General features: G+C 45.7%; 1 protein-coding gene across 1 annotated transcript; it reads right to left on the bottom strand.

Annotated features, from left to right (window-relative positions):
* Positions 1–6,663: 6,663 nt before the first annotated feature.
* On the bottom strand, positions 6,664–18,605 carry LOC144023655 (uncharacterized). Its single transcript, XM_077529338.1, has 9 exons — positions 18,546–18,605; positions 13,439–13,519; positions 11,220–11,341; positions 10,125–10,822; positions 9,777–9,957; positions 8,394–9,682; positions 8,156–8,284; positions 7,541–8,034; positions 6,664–7,456 (listed from the first exon to the last, which is right to left on the bottom strand). Exons 1-9 carry the CDS (start codon positions 18,603–18,605, stop codon positions 7,256–7,258), a joined length of 3,255 nt encoding a protein of 1,084 aa, XP_077385464.1. The 3' UTR covers positions 6,664–7,255.
* Between the last annotated feature and the right edge of the window lie 2,707 nt (positions 18,606–21,312).

Below are 21,312 nucleotides of genomic sequence, written 5' to 3'. Positions count from 1 at the left end.
ATATTTTGTAAATAGCTTATTACTTATGATACAAAGGCGACCAGAGAAAGAGAAACAACACACCAAGAAAGGAAAGAATGCAGGTCAAACAAGACAAGAAAGTACACCAAAGAAGGAAAGAAGGAAAGCCATGCAGAGAACACCAAGTAAGGAAAGAAGGAAAGTCATGCAGACAGTTGAGAAAAGTGCAAGAAAGAAAGTACACCAAAGAAGGAAAGAAGGAAAGCCATGCAGAGAACACCAAGTAAGGAAAGAAGGAAAGTCATGCAGACAGTTGAGAAAAGTGCAAGAAAGAAAGTACACCAAAGAAGGAAAGAAGGAAAGCCATGCAGAGAACACCAAGTAAGGAAAGAAGGAAAGTCATGCAGACAGTTGAGAAAAGTGCAAGAAAAAACAGACACACCAAAGAAGGAAAGCAAGAAACACCAAAGAAGGAAAGCGAGGATGACGATAGGAGGGGGAGCTCTTGAGTGTTAGGAAAAGTGTCGTAGGACCGTGCAATTCCGCCTCATTGTGGGCGTTTCAGTCTCCTTACCTAACCCTAACCCTAACCCTAAACCCTAACCCTAAACCCTAACCCTCCGAAACGGCCGAAAACAGCTTTTTTGACCAGCTATAGCGGGGCTCCGCCACAAGGGGGCGACTCTGTTCTCACATATGTGTGAGCCCACTTCCTGTACTCTCTCTCTGTGAAATTTCAACCGGCTAGCTCAATGCTAACCCAGTCAAACGGGCCTCCGAAATGGCCAAAAACAGCTTTTTTGACCAGCTATAGCGGGGCTCCGCCACAAGGGGGCGACTCGGTTCTCACATATGTGTGAGCCCACTTCCTGTACTCTCTCACAGTGAAATTTCAACTGGCTAGCTCAATGCTAACCAAGTCAAACGGGCCTCCGAAATGGCCGAAAACTGCTTTTTGCCCACGCTATAGCATGGCACCACCACAAGGGGGCGACTCTATTCTCACATATGTGTGATGTCACTTCCTGTGCTCCGCGTCTGACGAGTTTCGTGGCGCTGTGAAATCCTCAGGGGTCAAAGGTCACCCGCTCTCACCTCTCCCGGGCCTCTGTATGAAAGTCACACTTTTACCCCCCAAATGGGAACCAAACTTTCACCTACGTCCACCAAACTTTGGATTCTGTATATGGACGCTGGGGAGAACGTGTCCTGTGAGTTTCAGGGCTCTGCGACCTCCGCAAGGGTCAAAGGTCAGCCGCTCACCTACTTCCGAGGCCTGTATGTGCAAAATTCACCTTTTCACCCCCAAATCACAACCAAACCTTCACCTATCTTCACCAAACTTTGGATTCTGTATATGGACGCTGGGGAGAACGTGTCCTGTGAGTTTCAGGGCTCTGCGACCTCCGCAAGCGTCAAAGGTCGGCCGCTCACCTACTTCCGAGGCCTGTATGTGCAAAATTCACCTTTTCACCCCCAAATCACAACCAAACCTTCACCTATCTTCACCAAACTTTGGATTCTGTATATGGACGCTGGGGAGAACGTGTCCTGTGAGTTTCAGGGCTCTGCGACCTCCGCAAGCGTCAAAGGTCGGCCGCTCACCTACTTCCGAGGCCTGTATGTGTAAAATTCACCCTTTTACCCCCAAATCACAACCAAACCTTCACCTATCTTCACCAAACTTTGGATTCTGTATATGGACGCTGGGGAGAACGTGTCCTGTGAGTTTCAGGGCTCTGCGACCTCCGCAAGCGTCAAAGGTCGGCCGCTCACCTACTTCCGAGGCCTGTATGTGCAAAATTCACCCTTTCACCCCCAAATCTCAACCAAACCTTCACCTATCTTCACCAAACTTTGGATTCTGTATATGGACACTGGGGAGAACGTGTCCTGTGAGTTTCAGGGCTCTGCGACCTCCGCAAGGGTCTAAGGTCGGCCGCTCACCTACTTCCGAGGCCTGTATGTGCAAAATTCACCTTTTCACCCCCAAATCTCAACCAAACCTTCACCTATCTTCACCAAACTTTGGATTCTGTATATGGACACTGGGGAGAACGTGTCCTGTGAGTTTCAGGGCTCTGCGACCTCCGCAAGCGTCAAAGGTCGGCCGCTCACCTACTTCCGGGAGGCCCGCATGTGGAAAGTCACACCTTTACCTCCCCCTAAACCCAACCAAACCTTCACCTATGTCCACCAAACTTTACATTCTGTATCTGGACAGTTGGGAGAACGTGTCCTGTGAGTTTCAGGCCTCTGTGACCTCCGCGAGTGTCAAAGGTCGGCCGCTCACCTATTTCCGGGCCTGCGTGTGGAAAGTCACACCTTTCCTCCCCCTAAGCTCAACCAAACCTTCACCTATGTGCACCAAACTTTACATTCCGTATCTGGACAGTGGGGAGAACGTTTCCTGTGAGTTTCACGCCTCTGTGACCTCCGCGAGCGTCAAAGGTCGGCCGCTCACCTGCTTCCAGGAGGCCCGCGTATGGAAAGTCACCCCTTTCCTCCCCCTGAACTCAACCGAACCTTCACGCTTGGAGCTACGTGCTTCATTTTTTAATATGTTGTAGCCCGGGAGCCGGGCTTCGTCTATACCCGATTTCAACAACGTGGCTCCACGTTTAACCCTTCAAACGCGCCTCCAAAGCCACACGGGTACCCGAATGGGCCCCGTCGCCGCTACGTTCGGCCCCGTGGACACGCCCCGCTTGGACCTACGCACTTGATTCTTCAATATGTTGGAGCCCGGGACCCAGGCTTTCTGTAGACCCCATTTCAACAACATAGCTCCATGTTTACCCCTTCAAATTTACACTAAATCGTTTTCCCGCCTTTTTTCAAACTTTAGCCCTTCCACCACCTTGCCCGGGGTCTAGCGGGCACCCCGTTTCATCCTCAATGCCCAATTCAAACTATGTTACACTAGGGGGACCCATCCACGTGCCCTGCCAGTTTGGGCCCTCTAGGGACACCGGAAGCCCCCCAAAAATGCCTCCCGTGTCACCAAACGCCAGCCCCGACCTGCCCTTTTCCTGATTTGCGCGTCCCTGGCGCGGCTCCGCCTCCGCGTGGGGGCGTGGTTCTCGCATATGTGCGACGTCACTTCCTGTACTCTGTCTCTGTCAAGTTTCGACTCGCTAGCTCGATGCTAACCGCCGACAAAAGGCCCTCCCGGACAGACCCTGTGGGCCTGCGGTCCCGACTCGGCCCCTCTGCCGCTCGTTTGGACCCCAGGCCCTACTCTAAACGTGCCTGGAAGGCGCTCGTGCCAAGACCTTTGGCTCTCCCCATCCCTGCCCTTGTATGGGTAGGCATGGTTAGGGTTTGGTTAGGGTATTCTAACCCTAATCAAAAAGCCCATATTTTCGACCCATAAAGTCCAAATTTTTAGTCCAAAAATTCCAAAATATGATCATATTTTGGAATTAGGGTTGGTGCATAACCCTAACCAAAAGCCCATATTTTCGACCCATAAAGTCCAAATTTTTAGTCCAAAAATTCCAAAATATGATCATATTTTGGAATTAGGGTTGGTGCATAACCCTAACCAAAAGCCCATATTTTCGACCCATAAAGTCCAAATTATGATTCAAAAAAGTCCAAAATATGATCATATTTGGTCAGGGTTGAGGTTAGGGTTGGTGCATAACCGACCAGGAATATGAATACATAATTCCATATTGGAATCAAGACTTGGAACACTTGGACGTAATGTTAAGTCAATGGGAGAAATTTTTCACAGCCAACAGCGCCACCTACAGGCCAAAATTGGCAACTGCACCCACTCAAAACTTGGGCGCCCACATTCCAATTTCATCACCCAAGCTCGAGGACTTAGAAAAATTTCGACGTCCAACTCCCCATACAAAGACTTGAAAACTGGAAGACCAAGTTGGAATTTGGAAGACAAAGTTGGAATATGGGCGAAAAAGTTGGGTCCCAGAATTGGAAAACTTGGAATCTTCCAATTTACATTCATTCTCTATGGGCAAACCCTAACCCTAACCCTAACCCTAACCCTAACCCTAAAAGACACCTATCCCACCTAATTAGACCACGCTGAACACAACGGTCTTGGTCCCATCTCTCTACGACCTATCGTTCTCAAGTTATTTGAGGATGGCCCCGGGGCCATCATGGTAAAACCCCTGTAACCTAAGGAACCCTAAAACCTAAGGAACCCTAAAACAGCCTAAATCCTAAACCCAACCAAAACACAAACACAATCCCAAAAATGGATGAAGTGGATGGAAAACCAAAAAAATCAATCAAAGTCAATGGAGCAACATCGCCCCCTTGTGGTGAAATGCCGCAACTGCACCTTGGGAATGGCACAAACTTGGAAAAGACACCTATCCCACCTAATTAGACCACGCTGAACACAACGGTCTTGGTCCCATCTCTCTACGACCTATCGTTCTCAAGTTATTTGAGGATGGCCCCGGGGCCATCATGGTAAAACCCCTGTAACCTAAGGAACCCTAAAACCTAAGGAACCCTAAAACAGCCTAAATCCTAAACCCAACCAAAACACAAACACAATCCCAAAAATGGATGAAGTGGATGGAAAACAAAAAAAATCAATCAAAGTCAATGGAGCAACATCGCCCCCTTGTGGTGAAATGCCGCAACTGCACCTTGGGAATGGCACAAACTTGGAAAAGACACATATCCCACCTAATTAGACCACGCTGAACACAACGGTCTTGGTCCCATCTCTCTACGACCTATCGTTCTCAAGTTATTTGAGGATGGCCCCGGGGCCATCATGGTAAAACCCCTGTAACCTAACCCTAACCCTAACCCTAACCCTAAGGAACCCTAAAACAGCCTAAATCCTAAACCCAACCAAAACACAAACACAATCACAAAAATGGATGAAGTGGATGGAAAACAAAAAAAATCAATCAAAGTCAATGGAGCAACATCGCCCCCTTGTGGTGAAATGCCGCAACTGCACCTTGGGAATGGCACAAACTTGGAAAAGACACCTATCCCACCTAATTAGACCACACTGAACACAACGGTCTTGGTCCCATCTCTCTACGACCTATCGTTCTCAAGTTATTTGAGGATGGCCCCGGGGCCATCATGGTAAAACCCCTGTAACCTAAGGAACCCTAAAACAGCCTAAATCCTAAACCCAACCAAAACACAAACACAATCCCAAAAATGGATGAAGTGGATGGAAAACAAAAAAAATCAAAGTCAATGGAGCAACATCGCCCCCTTGTGGTGAAATGCCGCAACTGCACCTTGGGAATGGCACAAACTTGGAAAAGACACCTATCCCACCTAATTAGACCACGCTGAACACAACGGTCTTGGTCCCATCTCTCTACGACCTATCGTTCTCAAGTTATTTGAGGATGGCCCCGGGGCCATCATGGTAAAACCCCTGTAACCTAAGGAACCCTAAAACAGCCTAAATCCTAAACCCAACCAAAACACAAACACAATCACAAAAATGGATGAATTGGATGGAAAACAAAAAAAATCAATCAAAGTCAATGGAGCAACATCGCCCCCTTGTGGTGAAATGCCGCAACTGCACCTTGGGAATGGCACAAACTTGGAAAAGACACTTATCCCACCTAATTAGACCACGCTGAACACAACGGTCTTGGAACCCATCTCTCTACGACCTATCGTTCTCAAGTTATTTGAGGATGGCCCCGGGGCCATCATGGTAAAACCCCTGTAACCCTAACCCTAACTTCTTGGGCGATGGACTTTTGGACTTTGGACTTGCACTTTTGGACTTGGACTTTTGGAATTTGGACTTGGACTTGGACTTTTGGAATTTGGACTTTTGGGTCGCGTTTTTGGAATTTGGACTTTTTGGGTCGATTTTTTGGACTTTGCATTTTTGGACTTGGACTTTTTGGGTTGCGTTTTTTGGACTTGGACTTTTTGGAACTTTTGGAATTTGGACTTCGACTTTTTGAATTTGGACTTGGACTTTTGGAATTTGGACTTTTGGGTCGCGTTTTTGGACTTTTCATTTTTGGACTTGGACTTTTTGGGTCGCGTTTTTGGAATTTGGACTTTTTGGGTCGATTTTTTGGACTTTGCATTTTTGGACTTGGACTTTTGGAATTTGGACTTGGACTTTTGGAATTTGGACTTTTGGGTCGCGTTTTTGGACTTTTCATTTTTGGACTTGGACTTTTTGGGTGGCGTTTTTGGAATTTGGACTTTTTGGGTCGATTTTTTGGACTTTGCATTTTTGGACTTGGACTTTTTGGCTACAATTTTGGACTATTTCCCCATAACAGAAACTAACCGTAACCTCTGACATAACCCTAACCATCCAAAAATTGCCTTTTTTTAATACCCATCTACCACATGTAGTACCCCAAGATGACCACCGGTTGCACTGCAGAAGAGTTATGTTTATGGGCAATGGCTTAATACCTACATGTCTTTGTACCTACCTTGAAATGATGACACGACGATGACCAGAGACTGCAAATCAAGGCCTATGTGCAACTTTTGTATGTTTTATTAAAATTGTGACTGGCAAATAAACAAATGTGTATAGCTCTGTCACCTTAGCAAGAGTAAAACACTAGTGTGGCAGTTGTGTGTACACAAGTGTGGCATGCATGCATGCAAATGTCATGCTACATAAAAAAAATACATTTCAAAAGCTGTCTCTTTTTGTGCACAACTTTTATTACAACAGTCACTTAACAAAACAATTTTTTTATAACAGTAGTCAGTCATTTATAAGAATAGAAATCAGTGTAAACAAAAACTCCAGCAGGCAGGCACTTCAAAACGTAACTCTTGATGCTCTAAAGTGTTGTGCAAATTGCCTTAAATAACAAGGCTGCAAATACAAATAAAAGGCACTTCAAATGTAGGCATTTGACTCATGTTTCGTGCAAATGGCCTTAAAAGGCTGCAAATAAACATAAAGGCACTCCTAAAATGGCCCTTAAAAGGCTGTAAACAAAAGTAGAGACACTTAAAAGATAGGCCCTTCCCTCAAAGTTGGTGCAAATGGTCTTAAAAGGCTGAAAAAAAACAAAGGCACCCCTAAAATGGCCCTTAAAAGGCTGTAAACAAAAGTAGAGGCATTTAAAAGATAGGCCCTTCCCTCAAAGTTTAGTGCAAATGGCCTTAAAAGGCTGAAAAAAAATTAAAGGCACTCATGAAATGTCCCTTAAAAGACTGTAAACCAAATGGAAAAACTTAAAAAAGTAGGCCTTAAAAGGCTGTAAACCAAAATAGAAAAACTTAGAAAAGAGGCCTTAAAAGGCTGCATTAAAGTTTCATCTTTTGAAGGCTATTCAGATTCGTCCTCGTCCTCTGAGGCCTCAAGCTCCCACCCTGCCGCAAACGGGGAAATTCGCTGAGGCAACGCTATCATTTTAGGAGACTCAACTGCCTGCACCTGCTCTGTTGATCCTGGCGGCTGCTGCGGCGATGTTGGCGGCTGCTGCGGCGATGTTGGCGGCTGCTGCGGGGATGTTGGCTCATGTGATAACTGTTGGAGAGACAGACACCATAAAAACCTTACTGGTGGGAAGCAGGAAGTTTCATCAGACAGAGGCTGAGATTGATACCTTACCTGGCTTTGGCTCAAAAAAGACAAGTCCGGTGCTGCATCATTAGACTGAGATGCTTGTCCCTCCTCTGAAAGCTGGGATGATGTAAAGACGTGGTACATTAACAAATCATTCACTGTCCATTTTGATGGCTCCAAACTTGAGAGGCGCCCCTTGGCCGCATTCATCATATTGAACAAATCAATGCCTTTGCCGGGGCCGGTGAGTGGGAGCGAGATTGTGGGGATGCCAGTGCCAAGACCACAGTCAACAGTGCTGGCAGTGGGGCCTGTGCTGCTGGTGGCGGCGCTGCTGGCGCTGCTGGCGGTGGCGCTGGTGGTGCTGATGGCGGTGACGCTTCTGGTGTTGGTGCTGCTGGTGTTTGTGCTGGTTGCGCTGGCGGCTACGGTTGCGGTGGCAGCGCTGTTGCCGATTCTGGCAGCGGTGCTCGTGTTAGTGGCGCTGATCCCTGAGCACTGCCTGGCCGTCTCAGTGCTTCGCACTGCGCCATCTGAAGCTATCAAACAAAATTAAAAAAAAAAAAAAAAGTACAGGCCAGCGGGCGACAGGCAAGTAAAATCAGCCGACGGCCGGATCAAATAAGTGATTTATAATACTTAATTTAAATACACACATACTTTTAATTCTTCTTCTTTTCTCAGGAGTTGCTTTCTCCTCCTGTTCTCTGTACTCCGTTGTCCATGTACCTCTCTTGGTGTGTGCTTTTGTTTCAATTAGGGAATGAGAAGACCTCAAGATATTGCCAGCTGTCGGGGAAGGAAAAACAAGAAAAGGTAATAGTGTGAAAAAAAAAAAAAAAAGAAAACAAACAAGACTTCATCCAAAAAATAGACTTCATGGCAGAGAAACACCTACCTCGACCCTTTTGGGTCAGCATGTCTTCATCCTCGTCCATGTAGTCATCATACTCATAGTCGTCACCGTCCATGTAGTCATCGTCGTCGTCAAACTCGGCGTCGCTGGAGTCAGAGTCGGCGGCGGCATGGGCATCAGCAACTGGCTCATAGTCGTCGTCGTCGGCGTCCTCGAACTCTGCATTGGCCAAGGAAATTAAGTCGGTGGCGTCGGCGGCATCAGCTGGCTCGTCGTCAGAGTCATCAAATAAAGCAGGTGGGGTGTCACAAAGTGTGGGCTCCTGGTCCTGCTGCTGCTCGTCCTCCCAATCATAATCATCGTCGTCGTCGTCCTCTGCGGGAACGAGCTGTGTCCTCCTCGATTGTTCCCTGGGGGGCAGGCTGCTGCTTTCGCGCTGGTCCGTTCGCTCTGCTGCCAAAGCTTTCTGGAGGGCCTCCAGCCTCCACTCTCTGATGGCGAACCCTTCCGTCTCGTTCGGCAAAGCCACGTAAAAGCGCTCAGCGGTGGCGGGGTCGTGACACATGCTTTTAGCGACCCGCCTCCGCTGCTCCTCGCTGAGGTAGAGGGTGGCGTGGGTCCAAACCACACTTCTTATTAATCCGAAAGTGATTGGTCTTGGGAGGCTGGCGTCGCACCAGGCCGCATCCAGGTAATTAACTGCCTTTACAACGGGCTCCCCGGACGGTTCGTGGAAGGCGAACCTCTTGGGACCGGCGCGACAGCAGTAGCCCGAACACAGCTCCTTCAGCCAATTGTACTCGCTCAAGTTGAGATTGACTGTTGCCTGTCCCAATTTTTTGGCCGTCTTGTGGTCATCAATGAGAAGCATATAACGCTGCCCTCTGTGCCACCCGTGGCACTTCATCACGTCCTGCGTGCACAGGTTCTGAAGAACCACCAACCGGTGGCCAGTCAGCAGGGCCAGGTAGCCCATCAAATAACCCTGCACTAAGACGTGGGCCTGCTTGTCCGGCCCCTCCTGCGCCAGCTTCTCCAGCAACTCCGGGATGCGCTTGCACGCGGTGTCCATAAAGTGCAGCACGTCCTGGGCGGAGAGGCGGTCGGAGGACTTGCGAGCTAGCACGCGTTGCCGGTACGCCGCCAGGCCCCGCTGCACCTCTGCCAACATGCTCTTCAATTCGTAATAACAGTTGTCAAAGTCAGTACGGCGAAGCTTGCTCCTCTGCTGAAATTTGGCTTGCACGTGCTGCAAGAAACCACGGCAGTTGAGAAGCATGTTCTTAATGGTGGTGGGGGCGAATCCTTTCTCACAGAGGTACTTCGGATAGCTGTGTGACAAAAAGAGGTGGCCGTTAATACGTGTAAAAACATTCGCCACAGACAGAAAAAGAAAAAAAACGGCCGGGCTCGCTCGCTACCCACCTGCGCAGTTTTTCCACATTCATCATGAATTTAAGGTTGCCGACTTGAGCGGCGGTTAACCCAGCTGCCATGAAATGGCAAAAACGCAGAACGTGGCTAGACCGCTGCCTTGCATTTTCCACGTCTTTCTTGCCTGTTCGCCTCGCTAGTTTAAATATGCGGAAATCCTCCACCATGTCCACTGGAAACATCACAAAAGCACAGCGTGCGGCACAGGTTAGGTCAAGCAAGCAGGCGCACATGGACAGTCAAGTCATTGAGAGAGAGCCAAGAGACCGCCCTCATGCAAACTAGAATTTAATTAACGCCACCTATAAAGTCAACTAATAAGAAGGAATCATTACTTACTGTAGCAGCCTGTCATCCTGGATAAACGAATGTGCTCTCCCTTTTGGGGAGAGGTCGGGAGAAAGAAGGGCAGCCCCACGGATGTGTGGAGAGGCTGCACAGCGTTGGTGGATGCTGAAGTAATGCCTGCCAACTGTCTTTGCATGTTTGTTATGTCTTTCTTGATTGTACTCCGGGAACGCTCCAGCCTCGTATTCACGGCGCTTTCCAGTTGCGCAGTGACGGAACGCTCCAGCCTCGCCAACATGGCCCCAACCTTTCTTTCCACCGCCTTCTCACATCCACCAACACTGCTGCAGCCCACCTGGCTCAGGTTGCCACTGGGGGCCAAATTGATGACTGATCGCTCTCGTTGTCTTGTGAGATTGCGCCTCCAGGAGGGACGCTGATGCAACCGTTCACCACTTCTGGGTCTCTGACCCGCTTTCACGCCGCTACGCGGGGTGCTGGCACATGGCGAAGGTCCGCTGCCGCGAGGGATTGGTGAAGGCCTGACGCCACAATGGAATGGTGAAGGCCCGCCGCCGCCGCCGCCACGATTGATTGGTGAAGGCCCGCCGCCGCTGCGGCGATTCATTGGTGAAGGCCCGCCGCCGCTGCGGCGATTCATTGGTGAAGGGTTAAATAACAGGTGTTTGTCCAGCCTGGTCAGGGACTTGCCACAAAGGAGGCGGTCCAAATGGGTGGCATTTCCGCTCCTGCCGTGGTTGGATAGAATTACATATTTTAAAACATCTTACAATGTAAAACCCATGTATGAATTTCAAGTTTATTCTATACTTGTTTATTCCAATTATTAATCTAGGTGTTTATCATTCATCTACTTATGAAATTACTCTTAATTCAATTATGTTAAAATTTGCCTTGTAAAATAACAAGGAAATATCTTGTATACTTGATGTTTGCTTTGTAATTGATTTTGTTACCTTATTCTTTACTGTTTAATGTACATCATTTTCATTACAGCAAAAATTGATTTAGATGACAATGCAATCAATACACAATGAAGACATTTAAAAAAAATAAAATAAAAAAAAACTAGTGCTGATGCTGCCGGACTGGGACCACGCACAAGGACTGAAACCACGCACTCACTTTGCCTTGCCATAATTCATTAACAACTTCATCTCCTCAGGGTTTTCCACCCGGTGGGTCAAGAGATGCGTTTTCAGGTTGCCCAGGTTGCTGCGGCCGCAGATGCCACACAATGTAGAGGACTGTGGACAATGAAAACACCATCGTGTCAGACCATGTGTGGGGTATAGCTGCTGCTACACTTGCGGCCCAAGCATGCGGTCGGTTAAACAGGCATGCGCACAGCAAACATGCGGAGGGAGGTAGATAGGATACACAAAAAACAGAAGGCATGACAAGAAAATGCAAAAAACATCAGGCAGGCAGGCAGGCAGGCAACAAGCATCAGGCATGTGAAGCGGACGACGAAACTGGTAAAGACATGACAACAGGTGAACAGGTAAGTGCAAAAAACAAAGACAATGCGTATTTGACTGTTACCATGCTGGCTAAGCAATGTGATCACACCAAAGGCTGTGACACAGGATACTAGGAAATCCTAGTGGTGGAGGTTGGGAGGTAGGTAAGGTGGGTTGAGGGTGGGTTTTTGGTGGTGATGGGGGGGTCGTTGGATGATCTCTTTCAGGTAGGTAGGTTGGACACAAAAAAATTCTGGTCGCTCGAGCACTACAAATCTTATAAAAATCAATGACATGACATGAGCAATGGAGACAATGTGTGCAATGGAGACTGTGTGTGTGCAGCAGCTGAGCCAAATCACATCACAGCAAATAAACATTCACATCACACAGCAAATATAAACCTTCACTCTACATTTCCTAAATAATGTTAAAGTTTTCATTTTCACAAGATTAGTTCATTTGTTTACAGTTCATATTTCATTGATTCTAAACTGCTTCGTAACATTACATTGTTCTCACGTCCATCATACATTGTATTTCCTTGTTTCTATAATGCCATTTATTTCAATTTTTTGTTTCTGTAATGCTGTATCATTGTTTCTAAACTCCCTAGAGCCAGCTGAGATGGGTGCCTGCATCCCCCTTGTGAGGAATGAGGAGTCAAGAAAATGGATGGCTGGATGTTTCTAAACTCATAATTCATTGTTTCAAAGCTCATGATGCTTCCTTTTGCTTTTAAAAGTCATATTTCTTTACAAAACATGCTGATAGTTTTAAAAAACACTATTTGTCTTTAAAACTTGTTTGAGAATTTTAAAAATGTGATCTTTTTTGAAGTCATCACACACGAATTGTTTCATTTATCATAACTGTTTCTGAATTCATCCTGCCATTTTTTTTATTCAACCACCTATTTGTTTTTCCATTCATTAATGCCTGCCACTATTTAATTTGTTTTTAAATTCACACATATTTTGTTTTCAAATACCAACATCCCAACTTTTATTTTATTATTTCTTTTACATGATACTCCAGTTGCTTTGCTTTTCCTACAATGGCATTGCTTTCAGACACATCGAGCTGATTACTTGCTTTTAACTCATTCACTGCCAGTCATTATAGAAAATTTTTACATTTCCAATACTCACGTGATATTCCATTCAATAATTATATATAAACCGAATCTACCAAATAACAGAATAGACTCCCTACTTTTTGTCCCGTCCCGTTCTTTTATAATTGACAGCAGAAAAATGTAGGTTTGACAAAATACAGCCATTTCTCCCATGGACTCTGAAACTGTGTTTATTTCCTATAAAATGGGGCAATGATGTCATCTACCGGTGGTTGGGCATCAGTAAAGTTGTTTCCAAGTTTGATATTTACAGTGGAGCATGCTCAGATTCGCCCCCATTTAGCACCGCTCTAAAAAATACAATTGAGAAGTATACTTGTCAAAGGCAGTGAATGAGTTAAAGGTGAAGAATTGAAGGCGGCCGTCAGACTTGGACAAGGCTCAGCCCCTCCCGCACGGAGCTGTCGCCATCTTGGTTGTGTCGCGTCTGTCGACGCATCTCCCACCGGCAAAGGTTGCAATCGATGTCATGCGCCCCCGCAACACAAAACACGGCCGAATTAAACGCCATAAGCTTTACAAACACACACGCACCTTGCCCAACAGTATGTACGGACTAAAACGACCACTTTAATGCTCGGTGGACGTTTTTATTTCACACGTGGACACGCCACCGCGACAACTTGCAAAAAACAGCCAAACGCACGATGAGCACGACGTATTACGCAGTCGGGACGGTAAAACGCACAACAAAGCACAAAAGAAGTCAAACTATCACGAGGAAAAAGGCTGCACGTTCTTACCTCTTGCCTCCTTTCTGCCGTCTGCCGCCGGTGTCGGTACCATATGTATTCGGCCTGCCAGATCCATTCGGGGTCCTTCGCCTACAGATGACGTTACGCTACAGGATTGGCTGAGACGTTTTACGCTACAGGATTGGCTGAGATGTCGACGATTGTGATTGGCGAGGCAACTTTCCAGTCGTTGGAGGGAAAACATTGACGCTTTTTACGAAGAAATTTATTATTATTTATCTAATGGGACTTATCACAGCCGCACTACTGGATCAAACTGTTCGGCGACCCAAAAGGCAAGGATTCGTAACGCGTCAAAATCATTCATCAATCATCATCAATCAATTACATCTCACCGTGGCTATTCTAATGTATTGATCTCTCGTCTTCCCTTGTCTAGGATTAAAGGTTTGCCGTGAAACCCTTTCAGACTTGTTTGTTGTTGTTGTTTTGTGGAAGGAAAAAAATACTGAACATATAAAGAAAAGTTGTGCATTCATTCATTCATTCATTCATTCATGTGTCATTCATTGATTTGTTAATGCATTTGACATCTTTAAAGAAAAAGTAAAATGTGCTACTGTAGTTGATGAAGTTAACTTATGAGTTTCGACTTTACGGTAGTAAGCCATTACCTTTGATTAATATTTATATCAATAGTCCATGAGACACACATGCACACACATGAAGGTTACAAATAAATTCGTAGTTACCTAATAACCTGAGGCAGAGTACAGAACATATTGGTGAGGAAATGTCACATCTCAGGCAATAATTCCATCATTTTATTATCATCATCATGGTAATTATTTTCTGCAATACGCACGACCCTCCGCAACTCAGTGCATTGTCACCTCTGAGGTGACATTGGCAAGAAAATATTAAAGATGTCATTTAAATAACAAAATGTATGGGCTGAGATTGCAAAACGTAAATAAACGTAAGTATAAAAGCAGGATACTTTAAGATTGACTAAATAATGAAATAGATTGAAAAAATACATTAGATAAAATAAATATAAAAAATGGAGGTAAAATAGCACATAAATGCAAAAAAGTAAAACTGCGATGGGACGAAATATTGTCTGTTGACGTGCTAATGTGTTCCTATAATCATTACGACTGCAAAATTCGGACACCAAACCAACGTGAACACATTTGACACTGCTCGCTTGCTGTACTGACGTCATCAGCAAGCGCCGACCAGACGCGAAGGCCCCCGAATGGATTTGGCAGGCCGAACACATATGGTACCGACACCGGCGCCAAAGCTGCAGACTTTAGTAAGAGGAAGCACCTCCCCTTCCGACACGCGACTTCCTCCCGTCTCCCGGGGACACGTGACCGCTCATACTTCATCTATTTAGCTATCGCTGCCTGCCCCAACGCATTTAAACCCTCAATACCAACCACACGTCTTGTTAAAAATAATAATAATAAATAGTACACATACACCACAGAAAAAAACAACCGAAATAAGCGAAAACTACAAAACCGCCGCCATGTTTGTAGTCCCGTTGTCGAAGGTGGCTTGAGAATTCCTTCTCTTCGTTCGAGTCAGTCTAAGACTTAAATAAGCCATTAAAATTGCCTGGATGAGGTTATTTCACAAAAGACAGTTGAAAGAATGAATCATTAAGTTAACTGACAACCGAATAACGTGCCAAATGCACACCTTTATTTAAAAAACAAACGAAATGAGCGAAAACTACAAAACCGCCGCCATTTTTGTAGTCCCGAGCTAGACACGTTGCGCCCACGCCCAGCGACATCGCCCCCTGATGTCGCGGGTGGCTTGTTAAAATCATTCATCCCCTTTCACGCCAGTCGAAGACGTAAATAAGCCATTAAAATTCCCTGGATGAGTTTATTTCACAAAAGACAGTTGAAAGAATGAATCATTAAGTCAACTGACAATCGAAAAACGTGCCAAATGCACAGCATTAGTTCAAAAACAACCGAAATATGCGAAAACTACAAAACCGCCGCCATTTTTGTAGGCCCGAGGTAGACACGTGGCGCCCACGCCCAGCGACAGCGCCCTCTGCTGTCGCGGGTGGCTTGGGCTTGATAAAATCATTCATCCCGTTCGCGCCAGTCTAAGACGTAAATAAGCCATTAAAATTCCCTGGATGAGGTTATTTCACAAGAGACAGTTGAAAGAATGAATTATTAAGTTAACTGACAAACGAAAAACGTGCCAAATGCACGGCATTATTTAAAAAACAACCGAAATAAGCGAAAACTACAAAACCGCCGCCATTTTTGTAGTCCCGAGGTAGACACGTGGCGCCCACGGGCAACGACATCGCCCTCTGCTGTCGCGGGTGGCTTGATAAATTCGTTAAATCCGTTCGAGTCAGTCTAAGACTTAAATAAGCCATTAAAATTCCCTGGATTAGGTTATTTCACAAGATACAGTTGAAAGAATGAACCATTAAGTTAACTGACAACCTAAAAACGTGCCAAATGCAAAAAAAACCCAACCGAAATAAGCAAAAACTACAAAACCGCCGCCATTTTTGTAGTCCCGAGCTAGACACGTGGCGCCCACGGGCAGCGACATCGCCCTCTGCTGTCGCGGGTGGCTTGATAAATTTGTTAAATCCGTTCGAGTCAGTTTAAGACTTAAATAAGCCGCTAAAATTCCCTGGATGAGGTTATTTCACAAGAGACAGTTGAAAGAATGAATCATTAAGTTAACTGACAACCGAAAAACGTGCCAAATGCAAAAAAAAAAACGAAATAAGCGAAAACTACAAAACCGCCGCAATTTTTGTAGTCCCGAGCTAGACACGTGGCGCCCACGGGCAGCGACATCGCCCTCTGCTGTCGCGGGTGGCTTGATGAATTCGTTAAATCCGTTCGAGTCAGTCTAAGACTTAAATAAGCCGTTAAAATTCCCTGGATGAGGTTATTTCACAAGAGACAGTTGAAAGAATGAATCATTAAGTTAACTGACAACCGAAAAACGTGCCAAATGCACAGCATTAGTTCAAAAACAACCGAAATAAGCGAAAACTACAAAAACGCCGCCATTTTTGTAGTCCCGAGGAAGACACGTGGCGCCCACGCCCAGCGACATCGCCCCCTGATGTCGCGGGTGGCTTGTTAAAATCATTCATCCCCTTTCACGCCAGTCTAAGACGTAAATAAGCCATTAAAATTCCCTGGATGAGTTTATTTCACAAAAGACAGTTGAAAGAATGAAGCATTAAGTTAACTGACAACAGAAAAACGTGCCAAATGCACAGCATTATTTCAAAAATAAGAGAAAACTACAAAACCGCCGCCATTTTTGTAGTCCCGAGCTCCACACGTGGCGCCCACGGCCGGCGACATCGCCCCCTGCTGTCGCGGGTGGCTTGATAAATTTGTTAAATCCGTTCGAGTCAGTCTAAGACTTAAATAAGCCATTACAATTCCCTGGATGAGGTTATTTCACAAGAGACAGTTGAAACAATGAATCATTAAGTTAACTGACAACCGAAAAACGTGCCAAATGCACAGCATTATTTAAAAAACAACCGAAATAAGCGAAAACTACAAAACCGCCGCCATTTTTGTAATCCCGAGGTAGACACGTGGCGCCAACGCCCAGCGACAGCGCCCTCTGCTGTCGCGGGTGGCTTGGGCTTGATAAAATCATTCATCCCGTTCGCGCCAGTCTAAGACGTAAATAAGCCATTAGAATTCCCTGGATGAGTTTATTTCACAAAAGACAGTTGAAAGAATGAATCATTAAGTGAACTGACAACCGAAAAACGTGCCAAATGCAAAAAAACAACCGAAATAAGCGAAAACTACAAAACCACCGCCATTTTTGGAGTCCCGAGCTAGACACGTGGCGTAACACGGGCAGCGACATCGCCCTCTGCTGTCGCGGGTGGCTTGATAAATTTGTTAAATCCGTTCGAGTCAGTCTAAGACTTAAATAAGCCATTACAATTCCCTGGATGAGGTTATTTCACAAGAGACAGTTGAAACAATGAATCATTAAGTTAACTGACAACCGAAAAACGTGCCAAATGCACAGCATTATTTAAAAAACAACCGAAATAAGCGAAAACTACAAAACCGCCGCCATTTTTGTAATCCCGAGGTAGACACGTGGCGCCAACGCCCAGCGACAGCGCCCTCTGCTGTCGCGGGTGGCTTGGGCTTGATAAAATCATTCATCCCGTTCGCGCCAGTCTAAGACGTAAATAAGCCATTAGAATTCCCTGGATGAGTTTATTTCACAAAAGACAGTTGAAAGAATGAATCATTAAGTTAAATGACAACCGAAAAACGTGCCAAATGCACGGCATTATTTAAAAAACAACCGAAATAAGCGAAAACTACAAAACCGCCGCCATTTTGTAGTCCCGAGGTAGACACGTGGCGCCCACGGGCAGCGACATCGCCCTCTGCTGTCGCGGGTGGCTTGATAAATTTGTTAAATCCGTTCGAGTCAGTTTAAGACTTAAATAAGCCGCTAAAATTCCCTGGATGAGGTTATTTCACAAGAGACAGTTGAAAGAATGAATCATTAAGTTAACTGACAACCTAAAAACGTGCCAAATGCAAAAAAAACAACCGAAATAAGCAAAAACTACAAAACCTCCGCCATTTTTGTAGTCCCGAGCTAGACACGTGGCGCCCACGGGCAGCGACATCGCCCTCTGCTGTCGCGGGTGGCTTGATAAATTTGTTAAATCCGTTCGAGTCAGTTTAAGACTTAAATAAGCCGCTAAAATTCCCTGGATGAGGTTATTTCACAAGAGACAGTTGAAAGAATGAATCATTAAGTTAACTGACAACCGAAAAACGTTCCAAATACACAGCATTATTTCAAAAACAACCGAAATAAGCGAAAACTACAAAACCGCCGCCATTTTTGTAGTCCCGAGGTAGAAACGTGGCGCCCACGCTCGGCGACAGCGCCCTCTGCTTTCGCTGGTGGCTTGATAAATTCGTTAAATCCGTTCGCGTCAGTCTAAGACTTAAATAACCCATTAAAATTCCATGGATGAGGTTATTTCACAAGAGACAGTTGAAAGAATGAATCATTAAGTTAACTGCCAACCCAAAAACGTGACAAATGCAAAAAAACAACCGAAATAAGCGAAAACTACAAAAACGCCGCCATTTTTGCAGTCCCGAGGAAGACACGTGGCGCCCACGCCCAGCGACATCGCCCCCTGATGTCGCGGGTGGCTTGTTAAAATCATTCATCCCCTTTCACGCCAGTCTAAGACGTAAATAAGCCATTAAAATTCCCTGGATGAGTTTATTTCACAAAAGACAGTTGAAAGAATGAATCATTAAGTGAATTGACAACCGAAAAACGTGCCAAATGCACAGGATTATTTCAAAAATAAGAGAAAACTACAAAACCGCCGCCATTTTTGTAGTCCCGAGCTCCACACGTGGCGCCCATGGCCGGCGACATCGCCCCCTGCTGTCGAGGGTGGCTTGATAATTCGTTCAATCCGTTCGAGTCAGTCTAAGACTTAAATAAGCCATTAAAATTCCCTGGATGAGGTTATTTCACAAGAGACTGTTGAAAGAATGAATCATTAAGTTAACTGCCAACCCAAAAACGTGACAAATGCAAAAAAACAACCGAAATAAGCGAAAACTACAAAAACGCCGCCATTTTTGCAGTCCCGAGGAAGACACGTGGCGCCCACGCCCAGCGACAGCGCCCTCTGCTGTCGCGGGTGGCTTGGGCTTGATAAAATCATTCATCCCGTTCGCGCCAGTCTAAGACGTAAATAAGCCATTAAAATTCCCTGGATGAGTTTATTTCACAAAAGACAGTTGAAAGAATGAATCATTAAGTGAATTGACAACCGAAAAACGTGCCAAATGCACAGGATTATTTCAAAAATAAGAGAAAACTACAAAACCGCCGCCATTTTTGTAGTCCCGAGCTCCACACGTGGCGCCCACGGCCGGCGACATCGCCCCCTGCTGTCGAGGGTGGCTTGATAATTCGTTCAATCCGTTCGAGTCAGTCTAAGACTTAAATAAGCCATTAAAATTCCCTGGATGAGGTTATTTCACAAGAGACTGTTGAAAGAATGAATCATTAAGTGAACTGACAACCGAAAAACGTGCCAAATGCAAAAAAACAACCGAAATAAGCGAAAACTACAAAACCGCCGCCATTTTTGTAGTCCCGAGGTAGACACGTGGCGCCCACGCCCAGCGACAGCGCCCTCTGCTGTCGCGGGTGGCTTGGGCTTGATAAAATCATTCATCCCGTTCGCGCCAGTCTAAGACGTAAATAAGCCATTAAAATTCCCTGGATGAGTTTATTTCACAAAAGACAGTTGAAAGAATGAATCATTAAGTCAACTGACAACTGAAAAACGTACCAAATGCACAGCATTATTCCAAAAACAACCGAAATAAGCGAAAACTACAAAACCGCCGCCATTTTTGTAGTCCCGAGGTAGACACATGGCGCCCACGCCCAGCGACAGCCCCCTCTGCTGTCGCGGGTGGCTTGATAAATTCGTTAAATCCGTTCGAGTCAGTCTAAGACTTAAAAAACCCATTAAAATACCCTGGATGAGGTTATTTCACAAGAGACAGTTGAAAGAATGAATCATTAAGTTAACTGACAAACGAAAAACGTGCCAAATGCACGGCATTATTTAAAAAACAACCGAAATAAGCGAAAACTACAAACCCACCGCCATTTTTGTAGTCCAGAGCTAGACACGTGGCGCCCACGGCCGGCGACATCGCCCCCTGCTGTCGAGGGTGGCTTGATGAATTCGTTAAATCCGTTCGAGTCAGTCTAAGACTTAAATAAGCCATTAAAATTCCATGGATGAGGTTATTTCACAAGAGACAGTTGAAACAATGAATCATTAAGTTAACTGACAACCTAAAAACGTGCCAAATGCAAAAAAACAACCGAAATAAGCAAAAACTACAAAACCGCCGCCATTTTTGTAGTCCCGAGCTAGACACGTGGCGCCCACGGGCAGCGACATCGCCCTCTGCTGTCGCGGGTGGCTTGATGAATTCGTTAAATCCGTTCGAGTCAGTCTAAGACTTAAATAAGCCATTACAATTCCCTGGATGAGGTTATTTCACAAGAGACAGTTGAAACAATGAATCATTAAGTTAACTGACAACCGAAAAACGTGCCAAATGCACAGCATTATTTCAAAAACAACCGAAATAAGCGAAAACTACCAAACCACCGCCATTTTTGTAGTCCCGAGGTAGACACGTGGCGCCCACGCCCAGCGACAGCGCCCTCTGCTGTCGCGGGTGGCTTGGGCTTGATAAAATCATTCATCCCGTTCGCGCCAGTCTAAGACGTAAATAAGCCATTAAAATTCCCTGGATGAGTTTATTTCACAAAAGACTGTTGAAAGAATGAATCATTAAGTCAACTGACAACCGAAAAACGTGCCAAATGCACAGCATTATTCCAAAAACAACCGAAATAAGCGAAAACTACAAAACCGCCGCCATTTTTGTAGTCCCGAGCTAGACACGTGGCGCCCACGCCCAGCGACAGCGCCCTCTGCTGTCGCGGGTGGCTTGATAAATTCGTTAAATCCGTTCGAGTCAGTCTAAGACTTAAATAAGCCATTAAAATTCCCTGGATGAGGTTATTTCACAAGAGACAGTTGAAACAATGAATCATTAAGTTAACTGACAACCGAAAAACGTGCCAAATGCACAGCATTATTTCAAAAACAACCGAAATAAGCGAAAACTACCAAACCACCGCCATTTTTGTAGTCCCGAGGTAGACACGTGGCGCCCACGCCCAGCGACAGCGCCCTCTGCTGTCGCGGGTGGCTTGGGCTTGATAAAATCATTCATCCCGTTCGCGCCAGTCTAAGACGTAAATAAGCCATTAAAATTCCC

The sequence above is a fragment of the Festucalex cinctus genome, chromosome 8 (genome assembly GCF_051991245.1).
Source record: "Festucalex cinctus isolate MCC-2025b chromosome 8, RoL_Fcin_1.0, whole genome shotgun sequence".
Lineage (NCBI taxonomy): Eukaryota > Metazoa > Chordata > Actinopteri > Syngnathiformes > Syngnathidae > Festucalex > Festucalex cinctus.
The sequence above is the reverse complement of the archived record's forward strand: the minus strand, read 5'-3'. Positions and strand labels throughout refer to the sequence as shown.

Excerpts from the sequence above, each read along its gene's own strand:
- LOC144023655 (XM_077529338.1), bottom strand. The coding sequence starts at position 18,605 with ATGTCGCTGGGCGTGGGCGCCACGTGTCTTCCTCGGGACTGCAAAAAT. Across the intron at positions 10,823-11,219 it reads ATGAATTATGGCAAGGCAAA|GAGCGGAAATGCCACCCATT; the intron begins GTGAGTGCGTGG and ends CAACCACGGCAG. Across the intron at positions 9,958-10,124 it reads CAGGATGACAGGCTGCTACA|TGGACATGGTGGAGGATTTC; the intron begins GTAAGTAATGAT and ends TGATGTTTCCAG.